This window comes from Rhinolophus sinicus, chromosome 2 (assembly GCF_057876585.1).
Source record: "Rhinolophus sinicus isolate RSI-liver-muscle chromosome 2, RSI-T2T, whole genome shotgun sequence".
NCBI classification, from domain to species: Eukaryota; Metazoa; Chordata; class Mammalia; order Chiroptera; family Rhinolophidae; genus Rhinolophus; species Rhinolophus sinicus.
Window position 1 is genome coordinate 6,794,132 of NC_142502.1, and position 21,276 is coordinate 6,815,407.

At 45.2% G+C, this 21,276-nt stretch overlaps 1 protein-coding gene across 6 annotated transcripts in view; it reads right to left on the reverse strand.

Moving 5' to 3' along the window:
• Positions 1 to 21,276, reverse strand: part of LOC109456767 (solute carrier family 22 member 1) — a 47,226-nt gene that overhangs the window by 20,938 nt on the left and 5,012 nt on the right. For all 6 annotated transcript variants that reach the window (XR_012496811.2, XM_088795245.1, XM_088795236.1 and 3 more), the window contains exons 2-9: positions 20,578 to 20,681; positions 18,555 to 18,709; positions 15,806 to 15,974; positions 14,435 to 14,549; positions 14,117 to 14,223; positions 10,885 to 11,099; positions 7,125 to 7,233; positions 459 to 571 (exon numbers count right to left, since the gene is read on the reverse strand). Coding sequence is in view for 5 of the 6 variants with exons in the window: in XM_088795245.1 (XP_088651371.1) it covers positions 459 to 571; positions 7,125 to 7,233; positions 10,885 to 11,099; positions 14,117 to 14,223; positions 14,435 to 14,549; positions 15,806 to 15,974; positions 18,555 to 18,709; positions 20,578 to 20,681 (1,087 nt within the window). In the remaining variant the exon portion in view is untranslated. The remainder of the gene's footprint in view (positions 1 to 458; positions 572 to 7,124; positions 7,234 to 10,884; positions 11,100 to 14,116; positions 14,224 to 14,434; positions 14,550 to 15,805; positions 15,975 to 18,554; positions 18,710 to 20,577; positions 20,682 to 21,276) is intronic.

Below are 21,276 nucleotides of genomic sequence, written 5' to 3' on the forward strand. Positions count from 1 at the left end.
CTTCTCTAATTCAACCTTAACAGTAACAAAGCTGATACTAAACTCTGATTCCCTTTTGTCTCCTTGTGTCTGTTCTCAGTTGTTAAGATCAGGAAGCAGATGAGGAGTGACAATTTAGATCTTTCAACCTCCAGCAAGTATATGTTAAAGGCACAAGAGTTGGGACTCAAATTCATAAGAAAGCAGGAGTCTACGTCAGAAGGTCTCTCAGATCCTGTCCTATGGGATGAATTATTGGACTCCAGAACCAAAGTATGTAAACTTCTGGCCCGCCTTCTAGAAATTACATCCAGTCTTTCCCATGAAATATGAAAGAGTGAGCTAGGAGGCAACAGAAGAGGTGATGCCATCCTGCCTTCTGTAAACTTGGTGGGGGATATCATTTACTTGTCAAATACTTATTGAGGACTCATGTTGGGCTGGAAAGAAGAAATAATCAATGTCCCATGAAGTCTTACCAAACAAAATGAGGGGCAAGCCTTGCCAAACCTCCACCAGCCTGAAGACCAAGAAGGGGGTGATAATGCCACCCAAATCACACAGAGAGGAACATACCATCACTCCAAGGTTCCTGATAAAATACAGAGAAAAAAAAGATGACATTTCTATGCTTCCAGATGTTAACCTTATCTTTAAGCAAACACAATGCCCACCCTAGCCCCCATCCTCCAAGGAGGGGAGAGGGACTGGAGGTAGAGTTAATCACCAATGGCCTGTGATTTAATCAAGCATGCCTATGTAATGGAGCCTCCATAAAAACGCTAAAATATGGGGTTTAGAGAGCTCCCAGAGTAGTGAATACATCTATATTCCCAGAAGGTGGCTCACCACATCCTCAACTCAACAGGGACAGAGGTTCCTGTGTTTGGGACTGTTCCATACCTCTCCCTATGTACTTTTTATCTGGTTGTTCATCTATATCTTTCAGTATATACCTTATAATAAATTGGTAAACGTAAGTAAGAGCTTTCCTGAGTTCTGTGAACCATTATAGCAAATTATTGAACTTGAGGAGGGGGTCATGGGAATCCTGATTTATAGCCAATTGGTCAGAAGTACAGATGGACAATCTAGGACTTGCAACTGGCTTCTGAAGTAGGGACAGTCTTGTGGGACTGAGCCCTTAACCTACAAGTCTGCACTAATTCCAGGTAGGTAATGTCAGGATTGAATCAAAGGACACCTAGTTGGTGTTTGGAAAGTTGGAGAATTGGTTGTGTTCATTTTTTTCTTTTTCGTGAAGATATAGGGAAGAGTAGAGAGAAGATATTAAGGAATGGAAGGCAAAGAAAGCTAGAGGAGAAACGTAGAGAAGCTATCAACTTGAAACAACCCTTATCCTTACTGGTAATAGTCTTTGCTCTGAAAGCTATTATCTTATGTGAATACAGACACACTTTCTTTTGATTAGTGTTCACTTGGATTATCTCTTTCCATCCTTTAACTCTTACTCTATCTGTATTTATAACATCTTTTACTATTCTTTTACTTTTAAACTGTCTGCCCTTAAATATAAAGTGAGTTTCTTATAGACAGATAATAGTTGCGTCTCACTTTTTGTCCAATATGACAATCTCTGCCTTTTAACTGGGGTGTGTAGACCAGTAATATTTCTTATAATTCTTGAAGTGGTTGGATTTAAATCTATCATCTTTTATTTCTTTTCTTTTTATTCCATCTGTCCTTTGTTACCCTTTTCCTCTTTTTCTGCCTTCATATGAATTAAATATTTTAAATGATTCTATTTTATCTTCTTTGTTGGCTTAATAGCTAAAAATATTTTATTTTTTAGTTTTTGCTTTAGGGTTTACAGTACTAATCTTTAACTCAGCACAGTCTACCTCCAATTGCTATTATACCACTTCATGGATTATATATGAACCGTACAAGAGTAAACTTGCATTTCTCTCCTCTCAGTGTTGCACAATTTTACTTCTACATAAGTTACAAATCCTACAACATACTGTTACTTTTGCTTTCAATCAGAGGTCAGCGAACTATAGCCCAAACTACAGCCGAATCCAGCATTATTATGACCTTTGACTTAAGAATGTTTTTTACATATTTAAAGAGTTTTTAAAAGAAAGAAAAAAATATGCAACAAAGACCACATATGGTCCACAAAGCCTAAAACATGGCTATCTGGCTCATTAGGAAATTTTGCCAATCCCTGCTTTCAACAATTGGTTATCTTTTCAAGTAAATTACCAGGAAAAATAAGTATTTCTATTTACCCATGTAGTGACCACTGCCAGTGCTTTTCATTTTTTGTGTAGACCCAGATTTCTATCTGATATCATTTTTTTTCTCTCTGAAAGACTTTAACATTTCTTGTAGTGCAAGTCTGCTTTTGTACCATCTAAGAAAGTCTTTATTTTCCATCCTTTTTTGAAAGATACTTTTGCTGGGTCAAGAATTCTAGGTTGACAGTATTTTCCCTTTTCAGTACTTTATAAATGTTTTCTATTATCTTCTTGTTTGCATTGTTTTCAACAAGAAATCTACTGTCCTTCTTATCTTTGTTCCTGTTTGTGATGTCTTTGTTCTCTGACTGCTTTTTAAGATTTTTTTATGATGTGCCTTTCTTGATTTTTTTTTTTTGTGTGTTGGAATTTATTGAGATTCTTAGGTCTTGGAGGAAATCAGTGTGTATTATACCACATTTCACATTCTCTTTCCTTTTCCTTTCCAATCTTTGTTAGTTATAGCATTTCTTTATTGTCAAATTTATGACATTTATATTCTGTTCTACAGGCAAAACCACATTTATTTAAATCTCAGATTCAGTGATCATCAACAATAATTTTGATGCATTATTCCATTTTTTACTGAGAATTTTTTCTCTAACAGCTTTTTGGGGAAAGGTTTATAGGAACCATATTCTTTGAAAATTTCAAAATCATTGGCTGCTATTTTTATAGGAATGAGAGTTTGACTGGATAAAATTCACTGAGTTACACTTTCCTTGAGGTCATTGCAGGCATTGTTTCACTGTCTTCATCACATGATATCAATTTGATTTTCTCTACCTACACATGACTTAAACTGTCAGCCTGGGTGCCTGATGAGTCTTTCTGTATCTCTGAAGTACAGTAACTTAACTAGAATATTCCTTAACATTGTTCATTCTGGGTCCGTTTTTCCTGTTACACAGTGTGCCCCTTCAAATCATAGATTTAAGCATTCTTTCATTTCCAGAACTTTTCTTAAAGTTTTGTTGTTGTTGTTTGTTTGTTTCATTATTTCAGTTATCTCTTTGGAGACATATATATATATATAAACATAATCTCTAAGCTTTTTAGCCTTTTTGCTTATTTCAATTTTAGTTTTCAATTCTCAGTCCTGTCTTGCCTTCCCATTATTATACCAATTCTCCTTTGTACTGCTTTTAAATTGTTTTTCATTTCTGAAATGCTTTAACTTTATTTTTGTTTCTTTCCTGAGCTGCCTTTAATTTCTTCTGTTGTCTTGCATATATTCTCCCAAGAACTATCTCTGCTTTAAACTCTTATATTATAGAGATGAATGATTCATTAATATTTTGTTTTTAGTTGTAGTACATTTGGTTACACTTTCCATCTGCTTTGTGACAATATTTTTCTGATGAGTATTCTTACTTTTCCATTTGCTTTTCCTGTTCGTTTCTCCTTTTATTCTCATGATATATTTGTATAGCTCCTGGGCAAGTTACTTTTTTGTTTATTATTCATCTTTTAATATGGTGATTTCTTCCTGTGCAGCAATTTCAGAAGAATTTGTGGGGAGGGACCAGGCCACGTTCTAAGCCAGCAGAAATTTTCTTTTTGGCCAGAGTTATATGTGATTAGAAGGTTTGACCTCTCTTATCCCCTTTCTACAGCTGGACTGTGCAGAACCCCTCCCCATGCAAGGTCTCTCTCTCTCTCTCCTATGCTGCTATCTGAAAGCTCCCTGAATGTTTTCTCATAGCCTTGCCCTCCCTGCTTCACAACCAGCCACACAAGGTCCAGGGAATAAAGAAAACACCTCCAGCCACTGCATCCATCCTGCTATTCCAAACAAGGGGTCGTGGGTTATACCCTTCAAGCTATACTTCCTGTTTTGGAAAACTGCTGGCCTTGCCTAAAGTTTGCTGTGACAGGTGTGCTTCCTTGGACTCTTCTAGGCCCTCTTAAACCTCACGGCATTAGGCAGCCCTTCCTCATATGTATTGTCTTCCAGGGTCATCCTAGTTTCACAGATGGCATCTCTAGGGTTTTTTGCCTTCTCATTCTTCTAATAGCTTTAGTATGGTTCCCAAGAGGAGAAAGAAGAGACACCATTATTTTTTACTATTTTAAGAAAATAAGTCTTAACTTTTTTTTTGATAAGCACACAGAAGCTATAAGAAGTACAAAACTAGGTCCCTTATTTAAAATTCACATGCCTGTGATACTTCATTCAGTCAGTCATTCTACAAGGGCTAGTGACCAGTTAGTAGAGCTTTAAACAGTTTCAGGAGTCACAAAGATGTACGATACGAGATTCCTGTTTTCAAGGTGTTCATAACATAGTAAGGAGGTAAAAATAAAAAGACAACTTTCAATACAAGGGAGTGCATACTGATGCCAACAGAATGTTCTTGACAACATGTGCTGCAAACAGAAGATGGGTGCTGTTCAACCCCAATGCCCCCTGCTACTGAAGAAGCAGGGTTTCATGGTTGAAATAGTGCCTATTTGAATTTGAAGTGCTTATAAAGTAATAAAGTAACAGAAATCATCCTCTTTTTTTTTTTTTTTTTTTTTTTTTTTAGCAATTTAGATTTGCTTACACTGATTGAAAATACTGGAATGTTCATGGCTGTCTTATTTTTGTGTGTGTATGGATCAAGTTTACAATTATTTCTGAACATCCTTCCTTGTCACTAAGAAACTTCATCCAGCTGGCTTTGCATGGAGGTCCCGGGCTCTTCGGGACAGGGTTACTTGGTCTTCCTATTCAGTACCTCTGATGGTTTACATCTTGAGTCAGCCCCCTGGGTCCCGTGGCCATGGCAATGGGATTATTTGGCCTGGCTATTTTAGACTGTGAGCTCGGACGTGCCAAATGTGGAAGATTTTCTCATTAACTTGCCTTCATCTTTTAGTACTCAGTCCAAGCAACCTTTACAAATGAGAGTATGAGACTTTTAATAAAGGGACGGGGAGGAAAGAGGAGACTGAATGAGCACTATTCTTGTGTCTTATGGCTCAGCGAGGGGCTCAGAGAGCAGTGCGAGTGTAAGAGGAGACTGGGGAACTGGACTAGTTCTCAGAAACCATTGGTCTGATCACATGGGGAGAAGAAACAATTTATACAGAGAGTGAAAAAAAAGAGTTTAAGGAAATACGCCAAATTCTAACAAAGATCAGAATTAAGTTTAAATAAAGTGGTGAAATAATGTTTGTTTCAACTAAGTCTTCTAAGACACAGACGGCAGTGGGTACATTGCAAAGATGGTCAACATTACTAGTAACTGGGAAAATGTAAATTAAAGTCACAATAATATCACCACCTCCAAGAATGACTTAAAATAGGGACAGCCCGGTGGCTCAGGTGGTTGGAGCACTGTGCTCCTAATGCCGATGTCTCCGGTTCGATTCCCACATGGGCCAATGAGCTGCGCCCTCTACAGCTAAGATTGTGAACGACAACTCTCCCTGGAGCTGGGCTTCCATGAGCTGCTGTGACCTGCCACGAGCTGCCATGAGCTGCCATGAACCCATGACCGGCGACCAACTGCCTCAGCCGGGAGGAGCACAAGGCTCATAATACCACATGGGCCAGGGAGCTGTGTCCTACACAACTAGACTGAGAAACAACGGCTTGAAGTGGAGTGGTGGGTGGGGGAGGCAGAAGAAGAGGGAAAAAAAGAAAAGAATGACTTAAAATAATAAAACAAAAAACTGACAATACCAAGTGCCTATGAGGATGGAAAGCAACCGGACCTCTCACACATGGCTGGTGGAATGCAAAATGGTGCAGCCACTTTGGAAAAGATTTTGACGGTCCCTCACAAATTTAAACACACACTCCTAAGTTGTTGCCCAAGAGCAATGAAAACATATGTCCACTCAAAGATGTGAATGTTTATTAGCACTTGTACTCTAATCACCCCAAACTGGAAACAGCCCAAATGTCCATGAACTGGTAAATGATAAACAAATCCTGGAAAACTGCTCGGCCCGGGTACACGCAACAGCGTGGATGGGTCCCGTCGTGCTACGTGAAAAAAGCCAAACACAAAAGACTATGTGCCGTATCTCATTTGCACAACATTCTGGCAAAGGTTAAACCAGAGGGAGAACAATTAGATTAGGTGCTGGAGGTGGGCGGGGGAGGAGAGTGACTGCCAAGGGAAAGAGGAAACGTTTGGAGCTGATGGAAATGTCTCTACACTGATGGCGCTGGTGCTTAAATGAATGTACGCGTATACGCTCAAATCTCATCAAACCGTGCATTCCAGAGTGAGTTTGCTCTAAGAAAATGCTACCTCATTAAACCTGACTTTTTACACAGTAAGTCTTCTGGGCCTGCCATCAGTTTACAGAGAAGTATTGTTGTGTCACGGGAAAGGCACCAGCTTCAAGGTCAGAAAGATGTCCTGCCACTTCCTAGCTGCGTGGCTCTTGGCTGGTCTATTTCCCTTTCTAAACCTCAGCTCCCTCACATGTAAAATGGGGTAACAGTGATTTTGAGGGCTAAACTGCATCATCTGTCTGGAACTGCTTTGTGTATCATTATACAAATATGAACGATTTAAGCAGGTTATGTCCAGAGGTGTCAGTGGAGGGGCTGCAGTTTACACACCGCACTGGTGCTAACGTTTGTACAATGAGTCGGCCTCCCACTCCCTGCCCAGTGTTTTCCTCTGTACCAGACACCTTTCCTCTTGTGCCACCGTCTGCACAGGGCACAACGTGACCCTTAGCTATTCCAACCTCCATATTGCACATTCTCTGCTCTACTTAGCTGTTGACCTTCTCTTTGAAGCCCAACCCCCCATCTCAATGTCCAAATGGATCAGCCACTGGGGGCTGCTCTGGAGAGCTGGTCCTCACTACGCCTGACTGGCACACAGCTATTTCAGTGGCTGCCACCCACTGTCACCATTGTGTACTCACCTGACGAACGTCGGATACAGCTCAGCATTCACCAGGCACACCATTTGGAACACGATGGTGATCCCCATCCGGCCAACACAAGCTGCTACCATGCTTAACCAGTGTAGATCTGGACAGGAAACACAGAGGGTGTAGAACTCGAATGGGGACAGTGCCCATGGAGTTCCCTCCCGCAGGAAGCTAGGACTCGGACCTGGAAAGGCTGGAAAGTTTATCTTATCTAACCCTTCATTTTTGGATTTGTAAACTGAGTCCTGAGAGATTTCGGCACTCAATAAACACACATGAGGGGAGCCTCCCATTGTGCAGAGGAAAGAACGTGCTTTTTGAATCTGAGCTCTGTCTCCTGTCAGCTGCGTGACTTAAGCAGGTTGTTTGCTTTCATGCCTCAGTTTCCTCTGCTGTAAAATAGGAATCATTATACCTGGCTTATAAGTTATTGTGAGATTTAGAGAAATATATGCCCAATGTCCACATGACCACTCCATAAGTGCTGGCTTTTTAATTATTATGCAATAGTGTGGCTGCTAGCACAATACCAGAAACACAGTAGGTCCTCAATAAACACGGTTCTCTTAGGCAATAGGCCTGGAACTGATAGACCAGGTTTCTAATCCTCAAGCTCATGTTCACTTCCGAACACAATTTTTAACCAAAACATCTCTCGTAATAGTGTCAGATGGTGAGTATTAGGGAGGCGAAACCGTCCCATCCCGGTAGACTGCTGTGGGGTTCTGACTACCTGCAGGTCCAGGGCTCCCCCTCCTTCCTGGGGACCAATCGAAGGGCTGGACGCATCATCCACTTCACCTGGATTACCCCAAACGCTAAAATGCCAGTGGCTCCTGTGACACGCCAGCTCACTCGCAAAGCCTCTGGGGTCACAGACATTATGACCCTTGTCCCCAGATACTGACGACTAATGGAAGACGTGCTTCATGTCACTCAGCCAGCGTGAGGCTCCGAGGAGAGAGGAAGGACGCAGTGGCCTAAGAACAAGTTCGCCTGCTGAACCCAGCCGTCTCTCCAGGCCTCCTGCTGCTCTCCACCCGGTAGAGAGCCCAAGGGGAGCCTTTACTTAAGGACATACACCCCCTCCCCCAGCTTCCAAAAGATAAAAGACCCAGAGAGGGCCTTGCTCACAGATTCGGGGCCTTTAATTTGGCGAGATGCTCTACTGGACACGAGCACTGTGACCCTCAGAGAGCTGCCCTGAGTCCTCTCGGGCCACTCTCCACCGGAACCACTTAGAACTGCAGTCAGGTCACGTCACTTTCCTGCTCAAAGCCACCAGTGCTTTCCTATCACACTCGGGATAAAATCAGGGGCTGGCTGTCTCCTGCTACCACCTGACCTCACTCCCACCACTCCTGCCCTTGCCAACCAAGTCTAGTCACAGGATTCTTGCCGGTCCTCAAATGCCCCTCTCCACTCCTGAGGGTCCTCACATTTGCTGTTCCCAAGATGTCTCCAGGGCGCCTAAGGCTACCCTTGACCACCATACAAAGAATTGCCTCCCCATCTCTTTTTCCTTCTAGAATGTAAGCTCCATGGAGCAGGAATGCTCTCTGCTTTGCTCACTGCTGAGATCCTAGTACCTTGACACCTGCTGACCTCATAGAAGGTACTCAAAATATTTCCTGGAGGAAGCAATGAATGCTTATCACCTAATGTGGAGAGGACTAAGTAGAGGCAAGTGGAGAGTTGGGAGGAGGTCCTGGGCTCTGCCCAGAGGATAAATGACCACTCAGACCTCAGGCTCCCCAGCCCTCAGTGCTGTCACTTAAAAAAATCTGCCTCAGATATGTGATTCCTTTTTACCTTATTTTTTTTTAAAAAAGGAAAAGAAAAAGAAAAAATGTTATTCTGTCACTAAAGTTGTCAAGTATTTTCCAAGAGCTGAAGTATAGCTTTTTTTTTATTTTAATGACAGATAATCAAGACGCACAGTTATTCTGCTTGATTAAATGTATGCAAACACTTTTTATCATCTGCATCTAGAACTACAAGTAGGAGATTGTTTCCACCATTTTGTCTTGTTTTAGTAGTTGGGGGAAATGGGATAAAATAACATACAACAAAAAACAAACAAAAATCTACCCATTCATTATGTGTTACCAGGATTCCAAAAAATGGGGAAAAAAGGGAGAAAATGGGTAAAACCTATTTCAGGTGCACTCTGCCCTTTCCCTGTCTTCTTGGATCTCTCCTCATGCAAGGACAGAGAACACTGACCTTTATTTTTCCACCTCTTTTGTTTCCAACCTGTACAACCTGGTTCTTGAGAATACAGACCGTCCCCGATTTATGATGGTTCAACTTACGATTTTTCGACTTTATGATGGCGTGAAAGCAACACGTATTCAGTAGAAACCATACTTTGAGTTCTGAATTTTGATCTTTTCCCAGGCTAGCGACATGTGGCAAGATACTCTCTCCTGAGCTGGGTAGTGGCAGCGAGCCACAGCTCCCACTCAGCCCCGCGAGCACGTCAGTAACCAACCCACACTCTACAGGTTACTGTGTCGCCAGCATTTTTGGGGATAATGTGTCCTGTGCACATTTAAGTTAGACTAGGCTAAGCTATGATGTTCGGTAGGTTAGGTATATTAAATGCATTTTCAACTTACATTATTTTCAAGCTATGATGGGTTTATCGGAATGTAACCTCATCATAAATTGAAAATCATCTGTGCAGATTTTATGGGACATTTCCCACAATACCCTGGCCAAATCCCTGTCAAAATGACTCAATAAACCAACAAGTACAGAGCACAAGCTATAAAAGCTGAGGAAATAGCAAATCCACTTTAGTATTTATTTAACAACATTTCTAAAAGTAACAAATGAGAAAGGCAACATGTGCACTTGAATTAAAACTGGCTAAAATTAATCTGCTTTGGCTTATCTTGGAGCGTAAGAATTGTGGACTGAAGCACACACCCACCAAAATGGCTGCTATTAAAAAGACTAGCAAATGGTTGTGGAAGGAAAAAAAAACCAAAAGACTAGCAACAGCACGTGCTGCTGAAGGTGTGGAACAATTGGAACACACATGCCTCGCCTGCGGGACTGCAAACTGGTTCAATTTTGGAAAGCCGTCTTGCTGTCTCTACTTGAAGCTAAACTTATGCCACCCCTCAACCCAGCAAATGCATTCCTGGACACATCCCACATGGCATGTGCTGGAACATTCACTGCAGCTTTAATCCCAACAGACAGAACCTGGACACCACACATGTGTCACTCAACAGGGGAATGGATAGAGTGTGGTATTCAGACAGTGGGATGTTTGTTACACAGTAATGAAAAGGACAAACTACACTCTCATGTGATGACACGGATGAATCTGACAGGCGTAACGATGCGTGAATGAACTGAGGCAACACAAAGAGTACACTTGGATGGTTCCACTTACACAAAGTTTGAAAACAGTCAAAATTAATCTGCGGGGGCAGAGATCAGAGGAGTTGTGAGTATTGACTGCGAAGGAGCAGGTGGAACCTTCTGAGGTATTGGAAATTCTATATCCGAGTCGCGGTACCCAGCTATATACAGTGAATATGTCAAAATTAATCGCTTTGTACGTTTATAACTTGCTCACTGTATGTATGTTATGCCTCAATTTAAAATTAAAAACAAGTAATTGTAGGCTACGGTCCCACCCTGCCTTTGTTCTTGTTCCAGGAGCTTATCAAACAGTTAAAACACTATTCCCACAATCCAGTTACCTGGAAGATGATGAAAATGGACCACTCACCATGTGAGATGAAAACCATAGCGAAGCAGGCTGCCCCTGCCACCAGATTTGACACAGCCAACGGGTAGAGACGGCCAACGCGGTCAATGGTGAGGATGATGATGAGGGCTGCTGGGAATTCCACCAGGGCGGAGTAGAAGAAATCCAGGTAGAGGTTCCCGCCCGTGGCACCCATGTGCATGATGAGGCCTTGGTAGAGCACAGAGCTGGTGAACCTGAGCAAAGAGAAGCCGAGTCAAAGGCAAGCTCCATGGAAGAGGAGAGCGAGGGTCCTGGAAGGAGGACAAAGGACCCTATAAGCTGGAGAGAAGCATGTGCCCCCTGATTTAGAATGTCCTAGAGCAATATGAGAAGAGAGGGGTAAATATCAGAAAAGGTATCCTAGAAAGGCCCTGAATGAAAACTTCCTTTCACAGTTTATGTGAGAGTATGAACTCCAGGATATTCCCACATTTCCTGGAGGTCACAAATGATGATTGCCACTGCTTACTGTATAGCTAGGTCCCTGGCCCAGCACTGAACACTACACATGCCCTACCTCATCTAATACTCCAACAGGCCTCCGAGACAATGGGCAGAAGACAGTGGTAAGTGAGCCAGTTCAGGAATCAGACTGCTGTATGAGCTGTGTGACCTTAAGTAAATTCACTAACCTCTCTGTGCTTCAAGTCCCTCGTCCGCAAATGGGGCAATAATAGCACCTACCACATTGGTCTGTCTTGAGTATTCATTAAATTAATGGACAAAAAGTCCTTAGTATAGGTCCTGGCACATACTCAGTAAAGCACTCAGTAAAGGAGCTTTTATTGTTGTCATCTTGTCATATTTCCAAGATCAAGTATCCAGAACAAAACGAAGCAGAGACACAGGCCAAGTCTCTCCATCTCCACAGTGCTGCTCCCTCTACCACATCGCACTGCCTTTAACGAGTGCTATTTACTTACTGTCTTCCACCCCATAGCCCACTGCATGACCCCTCCATCCGTATTCAAGGAAAGAAGAGCCATGTTTCAGAATATGGCACATAGGCCAATGGGGATCAGCTAAGTCGCTCTCACTCCAGGGAAAATTTAGAGGCTTCCATGTGTCACTTTTGGAAAAAAATGTATTAATTTTGGAGGCTATTACAGAACCATTTTATGATTATATTGGTATTTGCTCTCTGAGAAAAGATTTTGGTTCATAAGAAATTACTATCATCTCCCAGCATGGAAATTCCCTATCAGCTCCAAAACTGAGCTCACGACTGATGTTTCTTATTAATATAATCCCCTGGTTCGATAAAGCTGTACCAGAGAAGCCCTGGAATGCTTTTGTTTCTAGTCCCAAATTATTCCGGACTAGACAAAAGTGTCAAGAGAACAAGAAGGAAGGTGCTTACTGCAAATCAGTGAGTCTAGACATGCCCAGGTGCCCCCTCCAGGCCGTTTAGCCAGTTCAATGGGAACACTGACCTATTACCGATAAAGAGATTGATTTGGGCGAAAGGAGTCGGGTAACCTAGATTTTCTTGTCCAAAACAAACAAAAATTCAGTCACCAAGTGTGCAGGGCTGCCACCTTCTGGCAGAATCCATGAACTGCATGTAGACATTAAAAGAACAGCTGGTGGGGGAGCATTTCCAGTATCTATGTCGACACCGGTTCTAACCCCTTTACACATAGTATCTCATTAATTGTCCCAAAACGCCCATGAGATAGTTATTGTTTTGGATGATGAGGAAACTGAGTCACAGAGAGGTTAGGAAACTTCCCCAAAGCCACACGGCCATGAGGTGGTGGACACACCTCTCCAGTTGCTATAATGAGAGAGGAAGGTGAGCAAAGGCCTCCAGGCCAGATCAGGTAGCGTCGAGTGGTCCATGGAAAGGAATTGCTTTTATTCTCAGAGGATTAGGAAGCCAGTGGACGGTGTGAACAGGGGAGTGACCTGGTCTGTTAAGCTTGAAAAGGAAGTTCCCTCGGCCTGCTTTGTGACCAGGGCCTGAGGGGCACCAGGGTGAGAGCTGACTGACCAGCCACGGGGCTTCTCCAGTAAAACAGGCAAAAGCTTATGATACTCGAACAGGGCGCTAAGAGAGCAGGTGATGAGAAATGGCTGATTTTGAATATATTTTCAAGAAAGCATAATTTGCTGAAGGGTTGGGTGCAGAAGTGTAAGAAAACAGAGGAGTCAAAAACACGTGTTGGGGATGGCGAGGGGGACGGAGCGGCACAAGAGAAGGAGCAGGTGTCTCTCTCCGCCGCGGTCCCGGCCTCTACACCGATGAGACGCCACCGAGTACCAGCAGAAATGCACCCGGCCCTGGTGTGTTGGCAAAGGCTCCTGGGCAGTCACGTGGCTTACATGCAGGACTCCCAGGGCGTGGGGAGCCTGCGTCTACAAAACTGGGGATGGATTCTGCGGAACTGCGGTTGTTCATTCAACCTTCAGCAAATATTTATTAGGGGCATACTGTGTGCCAGGCATGGCCATATTCATTCAGATGCTTAGGTCCAATAGAACCTTACATGGGAGTGCACACAAGTGTAGCAGCAGCAGAGCGGCTGATGGGGGGAGTCGGGAAGCCCAGAGTCCAGCTACTCATCCCAGGTGTTGGGGGGGTGACCGGAACCACCTTCATGTTGAGGAGAAAGCCCTGAAGTTGGGAAGCCCACCCAATGTCCTCTGAGAAAATAGAGTGAGACGTCCCCCTCAAGACAGCAACCTGGGAGGGGGATGCAGACCCTTGGTGCGGGTGAGGGGTACGTGGCTGACTCTACCTTTATGTGAGTTTCCTAGTTGGTGGATGACAAAAGCACAAACACTCTCAGGCAGGGTAGACGAAGTTCTAAAATGAGAGGAAGGGCTCTTCCCCCTTGAAAGCACCAGGAGCCACTGAAATCCTATCCACCTGCTGGAGCTAGGTCGAACCTTGGCTATTCCCAAAAGACTAGCCATGTGGGACTTGAGGCAACCTTGGGAACCCTTCGTCATTGTTCACTCATCTTACTGCTGACCTCGCATGTGTCAGAACCTCTTCTTACTAAAATGAGGCCTTTCCCCCATTACTCAGTCCTCAAGGGAGAAATAAGGATGTCGTTCTAAGAGCTCTCTGACTACTCAAAAACCATCTTAAAATTCCTTTTCACATCTCTCTTCCCTGAGTTGTTCCACTGTCTTTGACTTTTACCCCCGTGTGTGGGCAGCACGCCAATTCTGTCTGGGGGAAGGTGAAAGAAAGGCCCCTTACCACAGGTACATCAGGATGCAGGTGTGCTTTCTCAGGTGCGGTGTGCGGACCAGGTCTGCAAACGAAGGGCTCAGCTTTTCGGTGACATCCTCTTCGAGAGAGAGCATCTAGGAGAGAATCAGAGCATCCACCCATCTCCAAGCAACGTGATCAGGAAAAGCCGTCAGAGGGCCCCCTGAGGTCACCATCACCATGGCTGGCTGCACTCTGCATCCATCACCCCAAAACCCGCCCGGGCCTACCTGCTTCCCAAGGCAGCCCCACATACACCCAACCCAAAAATTCAGTGACCTGAGAAACCCCTTGCTAGCTGGTCACCTTTAGATTAGCAGGAGGCAGTTTGCCATTCTTTTGGGCAATATGGTCCATTATCTTTATTGCTTGAAAGTTTCTCTTTTGCGATAACAGCCATCGGGGAGACTCGGGCACACACCTGTGGACAGATCGCCAGTATGCGGCATTTTCCCCAGAGCTCGTCTGATATCAAGCCCCGATCAGCGCGAGGCTGTTGCTCAGAGCAGTGCACCCTCCTCACGTGGGGATGGTAGTTCTCGTGGACAAGGACCCGGGGTCGTCAGTGCTGCCCTGGGAGGCCCACGCAGGAGCTCTGTGTGCCACTGGTGCTCTCAGCGCCACCTGCTAAGAGTTACTGACCAAAAGGGAACTTGCCCTCTGTAGCCTTTATTCCGTGAAGCACAGGTCCTGGTCTCTCCTGGAAGCTGGTAGTCTGTCCGTCTGGGAAATTTCTCACACATAATAGATGTGCCACATGTCCCATGTCCCCCACGCTTGTGTTACAGCAGGATGTCTCCATGTATACAAGCGCTATTGAACAAGTCTCAAAATCTCTCCAAAACAAAACCCAAAAACTGCATTCACTTTTCACTAACATCAGATGGACACCAGGCTGTCTATGTCAAATGGGAAGAGGATGTTACAACGCAAAGACTGAGAGTCTCTGATAAGGCACAGGCACAGAGCCATCCCGCCCGCCGTCCCGACTCAGCCAAGCAGGCCTTTCCCACTGGACAGCTGCTTGTCTCACACTGACAAGGACAAGGCAGGCCCTTCCCGAATGTAAATGTACCACACCGAGGGGCCAGCCTTCATGCAGGGAGACTGAGTCTACTTAGTGTCACAAAGGTGCGTGGATGAGATACTTCTCTCTACCTCCTTCTCTGCTGTCCTCTCTTTCCTCTCCCACAATACAAACTCATCTGTCTGCTTATTCCTTCAGACCCTGCCATGTGCTCATAGATAATGAGATTAATATCTCATTTGAGCTGGTTTTGCTTCATAATGGTTTAAGGTGCACATTCCCCAGAGAACATTTCATTCATTCATTCATTCATCCATCCATCCATCCATTCAGTCAACAAAGAGCAAATGCCTGCTATGTGGCTGGGTACATTTTTGTCTGCCTTGTAGCATCACACGCTCTATCTAGGAGGATGCGAATTAAAAGAAGCTCCATTAGAGAGTAGGTCCCCGTGCCATGCGGGCCAGCCAGCCTGTTATGTTAGGACACCCCAAATGGCACAAATGGCGGTACACACTGGGCACTGCGAGCGGCCCTGTGCCATGCGTGTGGCCACCATGGCCATTTGGGGGACAGCCCATGTGGCAGCTGAGGTCGGCGTACAGTCCTCGGTTAACCGAGTGTGGTGTCAGGAACTGGAAAGGCAGTACCAGTAGTAGAACAGGAAGAGGAAGGTGGGCACAGAGACGGCCAGCTGCAGCCCCCGCCAGTGGGGGATGGCGTAGGCCACCCCGCAGAACAGCACGAGACCCGCCGTGAAGGCCATCTGGTAGAGGATCGCCACCGTTCTTCTGTAGCCCAGGCCCACAAACTCTGTGGCTGAAACAAGAGGCACATCACTATCGGGGCTCCTCAGAGGACAGAAGGCACACGCGGGGCGTCCCCAGGCCCTTCCTTTCCTCCTCGTGAGCCCCAGTCTTGCCCCCACCGCCTGTTCCCCAGGCTCCTCTCAGGTGTGTCATCCATTTCTCCTGCCCCAAATGACAACCTGGCCCAAGACCTAGATTCGTCCCCCTGCCCTGCTGATACTCGGCTTCAAGCTTCCCCAACACACACCACGCTGTTTTGTCCCAGCTTGTCTCCAGTTGTCCCTTTTCCCATCCCCTCATTGACCAGCTATAGTTCTCATTATCAGGTTACGGGGCTCTCCTCCTGTAAGCTCCAGACAGAGCTAGAATATTCTTCATGACCCCAGGAGTATTCATCAATTAGACAAATGTCTTTGAGTGCCTACAAGGGACCTGGCCTGTTCTGGGTGTTGGACTGCACCGTGGACTTAATGGGCAGAGTCCTGCCCTTGTGACCTCGCATTCTCATGAGAGATGGCAGACAATACACACAGCAAGTGAGTAAATTAGATGCCTGGTTAGAATTCAATGTGTGCAATGGGGAGACAAATAGTTAAGTGCAGAAGGGGAATCAGGAGAGTCGAGGGTGAGGGGTTGGTTTTTCAGAGAGCGGTGGCGTGGGCATCACAGGTGAAACCTGGGAAAGACCGCTAGGTGCAGGAGTCAGCCTCACGCACGGGGAAAGCAAATCCCAGGCAGAAAGGACCATAAAGAGAGGGACCACGTGGCTAAAGAAAGGTGGCAGGGAGTTTAGTTCAGGGGGTAGTAGGCGCAGTCCGGCTGTGGAGGAGACGCTGACTGCAAGCCATCCGGCCTGAGCGCCTGATCGGACAGCACTTTGCAGACTGAGGGGGTGGGGTCTGCAGGTGGACTAGGTTTGGGGGTGGGGGAGGACAAAGTCCTGGGTCCTGCCACGTTGAGGAGTCAATAAAGGAGACTGAGAAGGAGACACCAGCAGAGACCAGGGAGCATGTGACCTGCACCCAACTGGGGAAGCCCGTTGGAGAAACGCAAGCCAGCCGTAAGCTCTCACTCCATCACAGATGGAGTTCCAGCGTCTATCTCCCTCCCTGTCTAGCCCTTGAGCTGCCTGGAGGTAGGAAGTCTACCATATCTCCCAGTGCCTGCAGTCCTGCCCCAGCGCCTGCCACATGCCAACAGTGACACTGCAGGAAGATGACCAGCGGGCACTGTTCTAAGCTGTACCGTGTTTCTCCGAAAGTAAGACCTAGTCAGACCATCAGCTCTAATGCGTCTTTTGGAGCAAAGATTAATATAAGACCCGGTCTTATATTAGTAAAATAAGACCGGTCTTATATAATATCATATAGTAAAATCATATTTTATATAGTAAAATAAGACCGGGTCTTATATAATATCATATCATATCATATCATGTATGTTATATAATACTGGGTCTTATGTTAATTTTGCTCCAAAAGACACATTAGAGCTGATGGTCCAGCGAGGTCTTATTTTAGGGGAAACATGGTAGCTGTAGATATACTCCTCATGGCACAGTCATTCCCACTTTGAGGACAGGAGTCTCAGTGAGATTACAGATTACGGAACTTGCCCGAGATCACAGAGCCCGTCAGTGTTAGGGGCGTGGATTTGACCCTGAGTGAACCCCCTTAGCTGTGAGCCAGACAGTGCATGTTCTGCGTACACATGACTAGGCTCTCAATAAATGTGCATTGACCTCATTAAACTTAACCAACGTGCTCATGGTTTCTCAAGGGAGGAGCATGATTTCTCTTGGCCTTAGTGAACCATTTCTCAGAATGCCAAACCATAGGACATAGCTTTCAGAGGTGGCAAGATGTGGCTGTTTCTTCTCTGTTCTCCACAAATGAGCAAAAATGTGGGTCATCCTCATTGCTGTCTGAGATGCCCCATCCATGGGCTGAGCAAAGCACAGACGGCTTCTTACACGACTTTCTTCTAAGAAAGTATTTTTCACTTGCTAGTCTTACCCTTCATAGACTTGAAAGGAAAAAGAATTACTGACATTGGTTTACACCTCAATTTTTTTTTTTTTTTAAATCATGATGTTTGTCTCTTCTCTTATTTCCTCTTATGTCTGCTCTCCTAACTCTTGAATGTCCTTCAAACCAGTTCAGTTGGTTGTATTTCTTTTGGGAGATGCTGTTTCTTTCATATTTATAATGTTAAAACACAGTCCCACATGTCTCTCCTTCATGCACCACCACTTCTCTAAACATATTAACATGTGATGTTTTTGTTCCCAAACAGATTTGTCGATATGGAAATACTGATCTATTTAAGTGGTTAAGTGTCTTTCAGACAAAAAAAAGGGGGGGGGGGTCAAAGGAGGGAAAGAAAGAAAAAGAGGCCATCCCTCCACCATGCCCTGCCCTAGTCACACAGACAACACAACTAGAGTTATTACGATTTCTCCAGATCCCACAAACACCCCTCCCCCCAAAAAAAAAGCCCCCCTTCACACTTGGCTCCATCCATTCTACTCCACTACCTGACCTCCGTGCTTCCTTATAATGTATGGAAACCTCAAGCCAGCGATGCTTACTCAGGGTGTAGCCAGCCGTCCAGCTGCCCTTGCTGACAAGCCCCTGCAGCAGACGGAAGAGCAGCAGGGATGTGTAGTCAGGTGCGACGGCTGTGAGGACACCTGAGATGGCACTGATGAGGGTGGTGGTCAGGACACATAATTTACGGCCGTACCTGCGAGGCAGGGAGACAGGGAGGTAAGGCGGGGGTGTGCAGTATCTGAGGTCAGATGGGCAAATGAGAAAGCAAGGGTCCCCATCGGGAGGTGCACGTCACTGCTCTCCTGAGGGACAGTGGGGTCTGTTGGGTATCACTGCCCCACCTGAGCGCCCACTCGTCCATCCTCAGCAAACAGTGGCTCTTTTAAGGTTAATCAATTTTCTCTAAAGAGGAATCCTGGCCACTCTCAGCAACATGGGTGGGTGGCTTCCCTCAGCGACTCTCCCAGTTCCCACACTGGTCTCCTCTCAGGACCTTTGTATTCAACAGACTGCATTGTTATCAACAGGATTCAACAGGGTGTACCAGAAACCAGGCTTTTCCCCACACTTACCAATGGTCATAAAAGCTTTTCTGGGAAAATATTCAGTTCTAATAGTATGACTTCTGAGAATTATTTTTCCTTTTTTTCATGAATGAAGTTGGCAAGTGACTTGCTAAAGCTTCATCCCAGCATCGTGCTTTATTGATCGATCTTTTCTATCTTATCCCTCATTCTCTCCCAGTAAGAAAGGAAACGAGAGCCCAACCTCATATGCGGTCAGAATGATCTCACCCTCACCCAAGACCTCTCCCCTGGCCCAGCAGGTGCCCTCCTCTTCTCTGTCATCCGCCTTCCTAGACTCCAATGTTTCACTTCATTTGTCTACTCCATATCCTCTCTCCTCAAATCTCCTGTCCCTTCCCCACGCCACCCACACCAGCCAATAAACTTCCTGATCCTTTACTAAATATAGAAACTTCTCATCAGAAGCCCACATCTTCTCACCTCAGAATATTCAGACCTACCAGCGTCAGCGTCCATCCCCTCCATCTTGTCTCGTGTCTCCTAGCAAAGGCCACTCCACCTGCTGCCCTCAGACAGCCCCTTGTCTATGCCCCTTTGTTCCCTCGCTCTCTCCACGATGACGTCACACTTATCCTAGACCCTTCACCTCTCCAGTACACCCTCATTTCCAGCTGCCCTTCGCAGCCAACTCGTTTTAAAAATTTGTCCACGCGTAGAAACTCCACTTTCTCATCTCTCATTTTTCTTCAACCTTCCACTGACACCATTCTTGTCATGGGTACTCGCGGCCGCCATGTCCACAGACTGACCACTCCCCCTCCTCGGGCCGGTCTCTTCTCTCATTTCCCGTAGCATCACACTATTCCAGTAGGTGACTGTCCTTTTATCTCGCTGCCATTTCTTCTAAATCTCCTTTGCCAGCAACCCCTTCTCTATCAACCTCTACATGTTGAAGTCCTCTCTCTATACCCTGTTCTAGCTTATCTAACACATGGTTAATAGCTTTAATGCCAATTACTGGTGACCAATCCCAAATATATAACTCTAGGCAAAACCTCTCATCTGACAGCACCCGTATTTACAGCTGCCTACTTGACATTTCTTCTATGTCTCACAGGCTACTGTTAACACATCTCTGATCTTAACACGTCTAAGACAGAATTCTTGATGGCTTCCCACCCCTTCCCCCACAGAGCTGCAACAAATTCTGCTCCTAATCCACTCTGTCCCATCTCAAAAGATGGTCCCACCCCCATCCAGTTGCTCAAAGCATAACCGTCGGCTTTGTCCCCCTTTCTCTTAGACCCCACTCTAACTACACAATCTGCATGCAGTTTCAACCTCCAAAAGCCATCGTAAATCTTCACCTTTTTCCGTCTTGCTCCCCACAGTAGCCCAAAGCATGAGCTACCGTGTTGTCTCCAGAAACTTCTGCAGTAGATTCCAACTGGCTGTATTCTTCCACCCCTGTCCCTGAAAAGCCCTTCCCCTGATCGCGTCGGCACTCTGTGTAGTTGGATCGGCCTTTACATACCTGTCTGCGATGTAGCCGACGCCCAGAGAGCCTAGGAAGAAGCCCACATTCACACAGGACTGAAAGAGGTCCACCTTCCAGGAGTTCTCACAGACCAGGTTAAACTGCAGGGGGCGCAAACACAAGACCGTTTGTAAGTCAAACGTCACCTTCCATCCTCTCTACAGACAAAGCAAATACATAGCACAAACTGTGGGCTCCTTGGGTATCTGAGGTCAGATGGGCAAATGAGAAAGCAAGAGTCCCCATCGGGAGGTGCACGTCACTGCTTTCCTGAGGGATAGTGGGGTCTGTTGGGTATCACTGCCCCACCTGAGCACCCACTCGTCCGTCCTCAGCGAACAGTGGCTCTTTTAAGGTTAATCAATTGGGTGTTTCACATCATTTTCTCTTACCACATTTTCACTAAACAAATTCAAGATTTCTGGTGAATCTCAATTTCAATATATGCCTAATATCTTTGATCCTCACTATATATTAATTAAACAGGCTATCATCAAGTGTTCAGCCACTGATAGTTGGTTATCAAAGGACAGCATGGCTGGTAGCTTTTCTAAAAAGAAATACAGCAAAGTAAAAAGAAATACAGCAAAGCAATTTTCCAAAAACAAAAATGTACCAAAATAATATAACATGTTTTCCAGAATTAGTCAAAAGTCCTTAATTAAATACATATTTATTACATATTTAATCATGTAA